This window comes from Excalfactoria chinensis, chromosome 9, assembly GCF_039878825.1.
Source record: "Excalfactoria chinensis isolate bCotChi1 chromosome 9, bCotChi1.hap2, whole genome shotgun sequence".
Lineage (NCBI taxonomy): Eukaryota > Metazoa > Chordata > Aves > Galliformes > Phasianidae > Excalfactoria > Excalfactoria chinensis.
The window spans coordinates 17,866,627-17,878,788 of record NC_092833.1 but is presented as its reverse complement, the minus strand read 5'-3'; the positions used below and the strand labels follow the sequence as shown (position 1 = coordinate 17,878,788).

The window sequence follows — 12,162 nt, the reverse complement described above, 5'->3', positions numbered from 1 at the left end:
ATCCCAGTGAGGCACATAGGGCTTGTGCAGGAAAACATCATGAGCAGCTGCTTGCAAGCCACTGGACACTGAGTGATTCAAGTGGCAGAAGAGATGATTGGTTTGTCTTCTTCTAATTGTGATATTTTATCCGCTTTGTCTGATGATCCATCCCATCCCATGAACTGCTTCCTCTTTCTGGAAAGAATGCGGAGCCCACCTGCTTTGGTGCAGTGCGGGGAGCTGATGTGTCCCTCTGTCCTGCAGGCCTGCTACCACCTGCCCTTGTCCCTTAGGAGAGCTTACTGGTGGCCACAAAGGAGAGGAGTGGCTCAATTTGTCATATTTTATCACCAAATTCTGCTGTTGTCAATACCCCGGTGCACACAGCGCCCAGATAAGTAAGTTACCTTATCTTTGCTAGGAGGATATCTGGAGTTACCAAACAGGAGTGTAGGCTCTGTGCAGGACATGTTTTGCGGTGGGATAAGAGCAGTGACTTACTGATACAGCTGGGGCTGGGTATTTTGGGAACAAATAACGAAGATGACTTGAATAGGAGCTGATACACGTGAAGGCAGCTCTGCTTTTGATACAGCATTGCACACAATCCTTTTCCGTGAATGTGTGAAAGTCCTCAAGAGTTCAGTAATATTTAATTAGAAAATTTCCCTTTTCTGCTTCAGTTCTCACCAGCTCAGCCTGGCTCACTGCCCCTTGTTCACATCTGCACCCTGGGGTGCACTAGTCCATTGGTTATGATCAGCCCAGTGTTAGCAACCACTTTCCGATGCTGTGTGCATGTAAGCGGGCTCTTAAGGTCTGCTGATTGCTCCTCCTGTGCTCAGAGAAACGCTGCTTAAATAGGTTTTTTCCTAGCTGCTGAGTAATCAGGGAAGAGAAACTCCTGAAACAGCGTTGCCTGGGTAGGTGGTGCAGGGAGGCAGATGTGGAGTGCTGTATTTGGGGTCATCCTGTGACTGTGCGCAGCACGCAGGGCTGGTTCTGGGAACATCATCTGGGCAACGATTGCATCCTGCAGTGCAGTGCAGCAGAGCTTCCAATGGCGGAGATGGTTTCCCTTTACATGTCAAAGAACAGCAGCGATGAAACTTACCAAAAAAATTTGCTTGAACATCCTTAGGATTTCAACATTTCAGAAACACGGGGTCTAATTTTTTAGGGAGTATCTTGTAGCTAAAATCAGAAACCCAGATGTGGATGTGTCATCTCTGGGGCTAGAAGCCACTTCCGACCTATTTCAAGCCCTGTATTTTAAGTCACGTGATAGAAGAAATACAACAAATAGTGTAGAAATAACCCTGCTAGACCTGTGCTGATAATGGTGTCTCATGTGAGACCCCAGCTAAGGACTTTAGCAGTCTTCAGCAAAGGCTGCCTGGGAGGGCTTTGGGACTGCTTCTGGAGGTTCCTTGTCTGGACACGTGCACATTGGTCACCCTCTGCAATGGATTTGTGAGGTGAGCCATGAAATTGGCCAGGAAACCTTTAGGCAGGATAAATGCTTGCTTTGATTAAACGAAATTAAGAAAATGAATTTTAAACAAGGGAGGTATAGTGCTTGGCCGCTGAGCCCCAAAATGTCTCGGTGCTTAATTTAATGATGCATTTGTACTTTCAGGGTGAATGCAGCTGGAATGGGTTTTTGTTTTGGCCTTTGTTTGTTTAATTGGTTCTGTCTACTCTTAATGTTTTGCCTTTTTTTGGTGTAAAGGCTTCCAGCTGCTGTGGTCAGCTTGAACTACAACTAGAGTAGGGCAGTAATGGAACAATTAGCTACAGGAAAAATGGAGAAATAATAAAGTAGGAGAAAAGAGCCTCGCCAAGGTGTTTTATACAGACCCTTTTCACAGTGGAGTTGTGCCTTGTCCTATGGCTGGGTGCTGTTATAGGACAAAGTGCTTCTGCATGATGTTCAGACGCAATCTGATGATAAAATGCCTTCTAACATTATGAATGGTTTCACCTACGGGGAAAAGGATTTCAGAACAGGAGCAATGTTTCCTAAGCTGTGGTAAGGTCTCAAGCTGTGGACAGCGGTATCCTGCCTTCTCTCTCTTATATTTGGCAAAAAAACCACCAACATCAAAAAAAACAAACAAGATTTTGTTTACTGCCACATGCCATAATGCTTTGAGGGTGTCCCTTTGGTACCCACTCACTTTGAGCAATAAGCAACTACAGAGTGAAAAGGATTGGGAAAATCTCCAATGTCTCTTCAGCAGGAAGTTATTTTCCGCAGTGTCTCTACTTTCTCTATTCCCCCTGCCCAAAAACTCCACTGAAATTTAGTAAACAAGTCAATAACATGCATAAAAAACCCCTGTTTGTGGTTAAGTGAGGCTTCAAGGGCCATCTCCCAAGCGCCTCGTGCAAAGCTAAATGCAGGTAACAGGAATAATAAGGAAGAGAAGTGCTTTATAGGATTCCCCACCATGAGAAATGAGTGGAATTTCCTTCTTGCCTGTTTGCTTGTTCTGTTTGCTTTAAGTTAAATGTTTAAATTGCAGCACTACAGTGGGGCGTGTGCTCCTGCAGGTATGAGGCCTGGCCTTTTCATGCCTAGAAGAAAGTGTTTTTCCTTGTGTTGCTGGAACAGGCCGGTTGTGTTTGATGCCAGCGGGAACAAATAACCTTTCTGAGGAACTGAAGAATGAGATGTGATTGGAAATGGGATTGATGGGGAGATGTCATGGTGTTTGCTTTGTCACGTTATCTAGTTAAAAAGGAGAATTTTTTGAGGATAGGATACTGAGGATTATTCAAATGTTCCAGCACTGATTTGCTCAGCAAATCTTTCTTCACCCCAACCTTTGGGTTGTTACTTTTATGCCACTTCATAGTCTGCTTCCATAGACATTTTCACAGGTACTTGATATTTTCCATCTCCTCCAGTGCTGTTAACTACCCCAAGTGTGATTACAGCTCAGCACATAACCGTTGCCGACTAACAATTGTGTTAAATTGAAAGGACAGCCCAGCCTTCAGCTCTCACATGAGCCTAAGCCCTTCGGTTGCTGTGCCACCATTACCTAAAGGTACTCTTTGCCTTAGTTTGAAGCAAGGCAGTGTTTGTCCCCAAGGGAATTCATCCACTTTTGTGACCTGCTTGTATTGGCAATCTAAGTGTACCTCTGAGCAAGGAGAAAACATGGGAAGAGCCGACAGTATTGAAATCCTGTTTCCAAAGAATAAACTTTTATTGGTTTCTGAAAAACTGCACACACACGTTCAGATCTGTTCAACCTTCAAAACATGTCTTAGTTTCCAAATAAACTTAGGAAGGCGTCATTCTTTGAAGGCCTGCTATTTACATTCTACACTTCTCATTTTAATAACAGTAGCATCAGCTGATACATGCACTGTATAACTTATCATTTGGCATTGATATTTGCTTCAAATGGAGAGTGAAAAACTAACAAACCTTCCACTGTTTGAGAAACGTCCCGCAGGCAATTAAAATAAATCTCATTTCTTCTTTATAAAGGAGATCTCTTGAAGCACTCAGGCATCATCTCTGCAGTTTTAAAAATATTACTTCCACTCTACTTACTGGATCATCCTCCCATGGTGCTGCACTTTGCTCGCCTCTGTGAACGGGAGCAGAAATAAGGGACGGCTCAGCCTCTCTCAGGGGTGGCAGAGGTGCACCAACACAGAACCCGTTCTGTTTCTTGGCATCATTTCCAGCAAACTGCAAGATCACCTACAGGCTGGTTTGTCAATATCTTATTTAGACTACCTAAAACCAGATGCGACAACTTACATGCTGACAGTTGGAGTCAAGTTCATACTCATATCGCTGTCTCTTCTTATTTCTTATCCATGAAAATCCAGCAGTCAACAACCAGATATTAGCACTCTATTCATGCTGTGCTTTACTCATCCCCTTACATCCACTCACTTGGGTCAAGGCAAGCACCGTGTATTTTGCCACAGTACTCTATTGACTGAACATCTTTCCATAATACCCTTCCTCACAGCCATTCTAAGCAGCCTCTGCTGTTCCCATATGCCAATATGGCGAAATCAGGGTGCTGGAAGTGTAAAAACCATGTAATTCTGAACTGCCTGCCTTCTGTTATGCCAAAGAAGTTAAGTCCTGGAGGTGTTAGAGACTAGAAGATGTTCTTGAATGCAGGGGACTCATGGTACATGACTATTTTTCTTAGAGTGATATAGTGTAATATTAGGAAGTGTTGCATTCCAGAGGATGTGTTTCAGTATCACACAACAAAAGCTGGCCTGGGTTTGATTTAACCAGGATCGTGCAGCCAGCAGGCAGTGCATTATTCTGGTTGTCAGCTATGGTGATTAAGCGAGCTGTATTTTGTAAGAGAAAATGGTATTTTTGTAACTTCAAAACTTCTTCAGAATAAATACACGAGGTTGTAGAAGACATTGCATTTCAGACATTGCATTTCAGACGTTGCGAGAGCTGCTGATCATTGCTCAGCCAAGTTCAGTTCACTACGGACACCGTGCTGTCGGGCTGGACCCCAAATATCTGGGAGAAGAACTCAAAAGCCAAACGGACGTGGATGGGGACGAAGACATATGCTGTGTACAACACCATCGCAAAAACTGTCACCGTGATGGTGTGGAACATGGACTGCTCCCAGGGCTCCAGCACGTAGCTGCAGGTGATCAGCAGGTACTGGTAGTACAGCCAGTAGATATTGTCCTTCACACGCTTAATATCCATCACCAGGTTCCAGTGCTTCTTAGACGGTGACCTGTAATGATAAGAAGCCCAGATTACAGCTGCAGTGGAACAAAGGACCTGGAGATAAAACTGGTCAGGTGACCATCATTGCAAGTCCAATTCCACCTATAATTGTTACACAAAATAAAGTTCAAAAGGAAATACGGTGCATCGATACCACTACCTGCCTCAACTGCCCTGGGGCGGAGGCAGACCGCCTTCAGCTCTGGGAATTGCTGCCTGCAGTTATTCAAGTTGTATCAGGTGGGCACTCAATTCCTGCATGGCAGTTATGAGCCTGGCTATTCATTCTACAGTAAGAATTAGAACTGCATTAGCTTGCAAAGGCGCAGGGTTCAGGTGGAAGTCAGGGTAATAGGCATTTAAAAGGGAAGGCTTTGGGCCAGCTTCTATATGTGCTGATAGCAGGCTCTCAGACTGCAGCAAAGATGAAATTAAAAGGACTGCTCTGTAAAGTCTGCTTTCTTCTAATAATCATTTGTTATTACTCTGCAACTGTTGGGAGTAAAGAAAAGACAAGCAATGGAGAGAAAAGGCATCTCAAATTACATCTGTTTTTTCAGCTCATTGGGGTACGTTACAGATTAAAAGAGTATTTAGTGGAATTTACGAGTCTAGAAAGGAATTCCCTCTCAGGTAATAACATTATGCATTCACTGTTCCCATCTCCACACAAAGGAGAATGGCTGAGCAAGTATTAATTAGGAAATTGGTTTTGCCTTCCACTCTTTTTTCAGTTGCAAGTTGTTCTGCAGTATTTTGAATAATCCTTAATTTCAGGCTGAAACCATCTAGTTTCAGAACACTGAGCAACTCTACCAGGCTGAACTCCTTTATGGGGCTTTTTGCAGGGCTGGGTTTAAGGAGCGCTTATTTAACAGGTTAAATCATGGCAAAAAGGAGCAATAGACTTCAGTCCTGCTTCCAGTGCATCACTTAGGTCTGCAATCTGTTGCCTAAAGCACCAGGCACAGAGATTCTTGGACACGTTAGGTTAGTACTGACGTGTAAAGGTTTTGTCCAACAGTTGCCTCTACAGGAAGCCAACCAGCTCCCTCCACCGGTGCTTTGGCACAGCCCTTCCATTTTAAACCTCCAACAGTGGCAAGGGTACAGGCTGGGGAGAAAGGTCTGCCATGGGCTCCCGCCCTGGTGTGAATGGAAGATGATTCCTTTCAGATAAATTATTTCAAGGCTGGACTCAGGAGAGGCCTCAGAGCCTTGTAAATATTGCAAAGCTTGTAATAAAAATGACACAGCTGGCAAACTGTGACTCACTGGGAGCCAAGAGTGTCTCTATTTATACCTTCTGCAGAAAGAGCAGCATTTTTCAATGAAGAGGTTAAGCCCTTGCCTATAGGACTGAAAGTAGGATGATAAGGGCTCTCTTCTGCTATCTAGGATTACAGTATTTACACTGGGGTTATACCTATGCTAGTTAAATTCATATCTCTCCGGGTAAATACTTGCTAAGCCTGACCAAGGGAGAACCGTGAGGCTATGCTGTGCTGCTTGACCTCACCAGGCTGTTGCTGGGGCTGTAGGTTTTGGGGAGGGGTTGTGTGCTGATGCAGCCTTCTGCCCACAGCAGCACATATACATCATTGCAGAGCTGACTCCCTTCACTGCAGGAAGGAGCAACCAAAATAACAAAACCTCCCCCCAGGCTGATTGTACTGATACTGGACCAGGCTGCAGGCTGAGCACTGTCACTTAGGAGATGGTGCTGTTTTGGAGGGATACATGAATGTAGTATGAAGTAAATAAGTAGCGGACCTCTTGATTTATACCAGAGAGAGCAGTACAATTTTGTTAAATTTCTCTAGCCTGAGGACTTCATCTCAGTTCAGCTTGGTCACTGATCCAAGCAATACACTCTGCAATAGGACTCCTCCAGCTCCTCCAGCACAAGCTGTCTGTGTGCAGGGCTGCACAACCTCCAAATGAATGATGGAGGTTGAGATAAGTAAAAGATATTCAAATTACAGTCTGTGTCCTCACCACGAACGCTTCCACTGCACCTAACCACCCAGACTTCCTCTGTTAGCAGGAGCACGAGGGGTGGCTTGGAGTAATGCAGTTCTAGATGCATAATTTATGGAAGGAAAATATAGATGAGAAGAAAGAAGCCTTCCTAAACCAGCTGCTCAGACAGTAAGATACCAGAACCCACTGTGTTACTGTGGCACAGATACCTTTCCTGAAGGTATTCCCCCTGCATCAGCTGAGGAACAAGCCAGACCCCAGAGCTCAACACCTCTTGCCTTCCACCCAGACCAGTTAGCTGCAGTGCCATCAGAAGCATTTTATACAGGACTTGTCCTAAAGAAGCTTCTGCTCACGCTGTTAAGCATTGCAGGGCTCTATGACATTAAAGCTGCAGTCAGCAGGAGCTCTATGTTGAAAGAGTCCCGTGCTGAACATTCATCAGTGTACAGAATCCTGTATGGGAGGAGATAATGTGCTGTCAGGGAATTTCGGCTTAGCACTCATTTGTCTACAAATTTCAGTCTGGGTATTCAGCAGTGCTGTGGAAATGCCTTCCTGTTTAGAAGGCATGGAGCTGTTACAACCAGCTATGATTAAAATGAATACAATTCAGCTTATAAAGCCATTAAGCAATGATCCAGTTATTTTCAGCAATTTCACCTCCAAGGTAAAAGGCAAGAAGAGAAACCAGTAAAGCAGCTTTTATTGCTCTAAGTGGCAACCTGATTTTCTTGCTTGCTGACACAAGTCTCTGATTAGGGCAGCTGAAAAGATAAATCATCACCCAAAAAAGTATGCCAGGTTTCATTTAAGGGAATGCTTAATATAAAAAAATAGTGGTTCTTATAATCTTGATTCACAGTGCTATGGCAGTGCATGCTGGTATGACTTGGAGATGCTGGTGTTAAGTACCTTGCTATAGCTTTTCTGCTTTGTTTGATAGCATTTTGGGGACTCTGGGGGCTGAGGGGCATTGTGCCCAAGTGCACAAATTTCCTATGGAAGGAAACATTCCTGCAGGGGAACTGTGCAAGTCATTTCAGCTACTAGAAGTATGGGTAGCCATGTCCATTGGATATTGAAAAACATGGATAAAGACTTTTCAGATGGGCTCTAACTGTTCTCATCTGTAATCTTATTGTGATAGAGGTTTTTTGTCTGCTGTTACTCAGACAGTCTGTCCTGACTTCACCAAGGCACCAATCTTGTCCTTCTTAGTGCTGACATAAGTCTGGGGTGACCCCATTGATTTTATGCAGGCTGACATCTCTGAAAAATGCAAATGGAACGAGAAAGGGATTCACATTCCCAGTCCGTCATGCACTTGCTTTAATATGTTTTATTCAGTGAGCACCAAACGGTGCATAATGAATGAAATGCGGGTCCTGTGGACAAGGAATCGGGAAGAAACGGGGATGAAATTCAGATGAGGCAGCAGTTAAAATGGTGTGGAAAATCTGAGCACCAGCACTGCCTGGGGACACGGTCTGTGCTCTATTGCAGCCGTGCTGCTCCAAATCCCTGCACGCAGCCCCTGGCCACGGAGTCAGCTCAGCCCAGCAAGCTGCCTGCCACCTCCTGCTGAGCACAGCCCTGCAGTACTTACATTTTAAGTGCACCCCAAAGCTTGTTCTTCACAGGGAGGTAATGCCGGATAAAGAGCATCAATGAAAAGAACAGCAATGACCCGTCGACATTATGGGCTATTATGCACCGTTACAAGCATCTTTGCATAAAGATTTTAATAAATATCCCCTCTCCTGTAATTCTGGAGTAAAAACACACAGCAGCACTGTGTGTTTATTACTATTTATGGTTTCTGTTCCTCAGTGTTCATCCTCCTGCACCAGCACCTCATCACACACGTGGCCACATGTTGCTGCCAGCTGCTGTGCTGCAAGTAGTGTGCCATTGAGCTCCACATACACACACTTACTGGCCTCCATTCATGCACCCAACACCTGAATGAAGTTCAGCCTTGGTGACGTTTTACTACCAGCCATGACTCCGCCATTGTGAGCGCTGGTCAACATGCTCTGACTGCAGCCAGGAGTTCCCTTGGAAAAACACCAAACTTCCAGGAATGGAAAGATGGCATTTTCAGCCACATTTCTGCTTTACTCTGGGCTCCCCATCAGCTCCCCAACCTGTCAGCACAGACCCTCCTGCTGCTGATATCTGTGGCAGCACACAGTTGCCATTTACTTCATTTAAATGAAAAAGAAAAAAATTACACGGAATAATAGAAACATGAAGGTTGGAAAAAACCTCCAAGATCCCCAGGCCCAACACCACTGCATCCCTGCCATGCCCACTGGTGTTCCTCAATGCCACATCTTCATGGTTCTTGGACACCTCCCTAGCAGCCTGTGGCAATCATATGTACAAGGCTCAGGAATCTAACAAACACCTTTCACTGCTGACAAGGAACCTTCCACTTGGCACGGGTAGCTTCCAGTAAAGCAGAGAAGCAGTAATCAGTTGGCACTACAGGAATAGCTGTGCCACACCTGCTCAAAACTCAAGCTCAGTTTCCTCCTCTGCAGCTCTGAGCACAAACCCAGCCCCAAGTGCACATGCCTTTGTCAATACTGTGGCCATAGACACCAGTTTGGAGCTATCACTGAGTTGCCTGGACACATCTGTAGCTGGAACAACAGGACTTGGTCAGTCCCCCCTCTGAAACAAAGATATGCTTGGAGCACCTGTGTCCTGCTTTTTTCCCGTGCCTATCTTCATGCTAAACTAATTTTTCAAAGAACTTTCTTCAGATACTGTCCTACCCACCTATCTTGTACTTACAGTTGACAAGCTGCTTCCTTTCCAGCTTTCTCCATGCTGAGCACGCTCTGGGCTCTGCTCCTCTTCCCACGTTAGGACTCTGCTGGAGCTGAGCTGAGCTCTGCTGGGGAAGGAAACATGAACAGTGAGATACTGTGGCTGGCTTTCCCTGCATCATCAGTGGATACTTTAACATGGTTTTGAATAGAGCTGATTCCCAACAAGACCTCAGCTTTGTAACCAGAGACCAGCACCAGGACTGCATTGCAAATACTTAAAACATTTAGAGTTTCTGCAGAACTAACTCCTCTGTGAGGTATCTTACAAGGCTCTTGACCTTACTCACGGTGGCTAACCTAGACTACCTAAGACCTCAAAGCTTTGGAATGTCAGCCAGATCCTTCAAGGGAACTTAAGAGACTCTGAAATTCTGAAGGCAGTGATGACCCATTGCTTGCCCCACAGAATAGCCAAGGATGCATTTCAGAATGTTTTATTTTTAAATGTATTTATTTTTATAGAATCATAGAATGGCCCAGGTTCCAAAGCCCACAGTGCTCATCCAGTCCCAACCCCCTGCTATGTGCAGGGTCACCAACCACCAGCCCAGGCTGCCCAGAGCCACATCCAGCCTGGCCTTGAATGCCTGCAGAGATGGGGCATTCACACGGAGTCCTTCCAGCAGGAGCTGAAAACAATAGCTGCTTTTATATTGTGTGTAACATGAGAAGGTGAATCCTGCGTAGTGCTGACAGGTACTGATGCAAGCAGGTCCCAACTCTCATGCAGGGGCATTTCCCTTGGGAAATGATGAGAGGCAGCAGCATGGCACAACGCTGGTTATCAGTCCATGAGGCAAAAAGAGACATGAAGAGAGATGCTTGCAGCAGATATAAAATAAAAAGGGAGATCTGCATTTTTCAGAAACCTTTTTAATTCTGCAGATGTAATAAGGAACAAGATCCTTGGCAAGACACTTCATCCCTACGAGTGACCAGTTCTGAACTACTGATAGAGGATACCCCTTATACATGGGGGATAGCTAAACCACCACTGAGTTTTGGAGGGGAGGAGATGAGAAGTGCCCCTGCACCCCTGGCAGTGGGACAGGACACAGCTCTTCACTGCTGCACTGCACTGCTGTGCTGACATCCCTCTAAAGCAGTAGAGGCTGCACTTCATCACATCCTGAGCCTTGGTGCCATTCATCACAGGGTCATGCATCCCAGCCACCCTCTTGCGTGGCATAGAGTGACAGCAGCACCTTTTGGGCACTCTTTCCACCCCACTGCCCATCCTGAGAACCAACACCCGCATGCTGCACAGAGCTCCCCTGCGTTTCCCTGCCAAAACCGCAGCATCCAGGATGCACTCCCAGGGCTGCCTGAATTGCTCTCACGGCAGTTATTTGTGCTGTGCTCATAATACTGACGTGCAATAGAAACAAATATCCTGAAGTATCTGTAAATACGCAGCACTAGGCATGCAGATTAAGCAATTACTGGGAATTCTCCTCGTCTGTCCCACCCCATCTTGTACTGCAGGGAGGCACTTCTGCATCTTTTCCCACTGGAAGGTAACTGGAAGGGACCCACAGCTCCAGGAAAGCAAAGAGGACGCAGCAGGCAGAACAACCGCATCAGTCTGGGCAGCACCTTCACCTCCCCCCCATCCATCCTATTTCTGAGCACTTGGACGTGTTTTCACCCAACCCCTGCAAAGGCAACCCATCCTCCTGACAGCCGCAGCGGCACCTGCATACCCCTCACTGCAGCTCTACAGCAACAAGTACAGAGAAACCTCGCATCCAGCAGCCCGTCTATGCGCATCACCTCCCGCACCGGCTCCCTGCGGTCTCACTCCCGAGGCCTGGTCCAGCTCCGCGCTCCCGGCGCAGTGCCGGTAGAACCGTCAGAAGGGCTCCGCTCCGCCAAGGTCACCCGCGCCCGGCAGCGGAGAGCGCTGCGCGCAGCCCCCGATCCTCCCGCACCGCCCGCGGGCAGCGGAGCCCCGCGCCGCCCTCACCTGCGCCCCGCGCCGCTCCGCCCCGCTCCTCTCCGCGCCGCGCTGAAATACCTCCGCGGCCGCCCGCCCCGTTCCGCGCCTCTCCTTCCCGCTCCGCCCGCTGCCGCAGGAGCTCTGTGGTTCCCGAGCGCCGGGCGGCTGCGGGTGACATCTGCTCGGGGAAGCTGCGTAACGCGCTCTGGCTGCAGGAGCCTTCCGCTGGGCACCTGGGGCCGGGCTGGCGTTCAGCTGCTGCTGCTGCTCGGTGCTGCGGTCCGTAGGCTGCTAACGCAGCTCACACTGCGGCTGGAAGGAGCTGAGAGCCGAGTGCTGTAGTGTGCTTCAGCGTGGCTGCAAGGAAGTTGTGTGCTGGGCATGCAGAGGGAAATTATGCTGGTGCATCAGAGGGGGTATTTCCAGAAAAGAAAGAGATGAGTGAGCAAGTATGCACAAGACTTTGAAATTCTGGGAAATACACAGTGCTGCAATACAGGCAGCTTAGGCTTCCTGAGTTCACCCCTCAATACCTAAAAGCTTATCTGAGTGTCCCTCTCGATACCAAAGAGCTACAAAGTTGAATTCACAGTTGAATGGCTGATCCCATTTATCAACCCTCCAGGTTGCATGATAAAAGAATGGCATCAAGAACATATCCTTTCCTT

At 46.9% G+C, this 12,162-nt stretch overlaps 1 protein-coding gene across 12 annotated transcripts; it reads right to left on the bottom strand.

The window, feature by feature from the left end:
• Window positions 1–3,178: 3,178 nt before the first annotated feature.
• Window positions 3,179–11,868, bottom strand: SPTSSB (serine palmitoyltransferase small subunit B). Of its 12 annotated transcripts, none has more exons than XM_072344894.1 (3): window positions 11,573–11,868; window positions 9,518–9,620; window positions 3,179–4,736 (listed from the first exon to the last, which is right to left on the bottom strand). In XM_072344894.1, exons 2-3 carry the CDS (start codon window positions 9,550–9,552, stop codon window positions 4,463–4,465), a joined length of 309 nt encoding a protein of 102 aa, XP_072200995.1. In that variant the 5' UTR covers window positions 9,553–9,620; window positions 11,573–11,868; the 3' UTR covers window positions 3,179–4,462. The 12 variants fall into 12 exon arrangements, with proteins under 12 accessions (XP_072200995.1, XP_072200997.1, XP_072200989.1 ...); XM_072344896.1 differs by having other exon boundaries at window positions 9,518–9,617; XM_072344888.1 differs by having other exon boundaries at window positions 11,522–11,804.
• Between the last annotated feature and the right edge of the window lie 294 nt (window positions 11,869–12,162).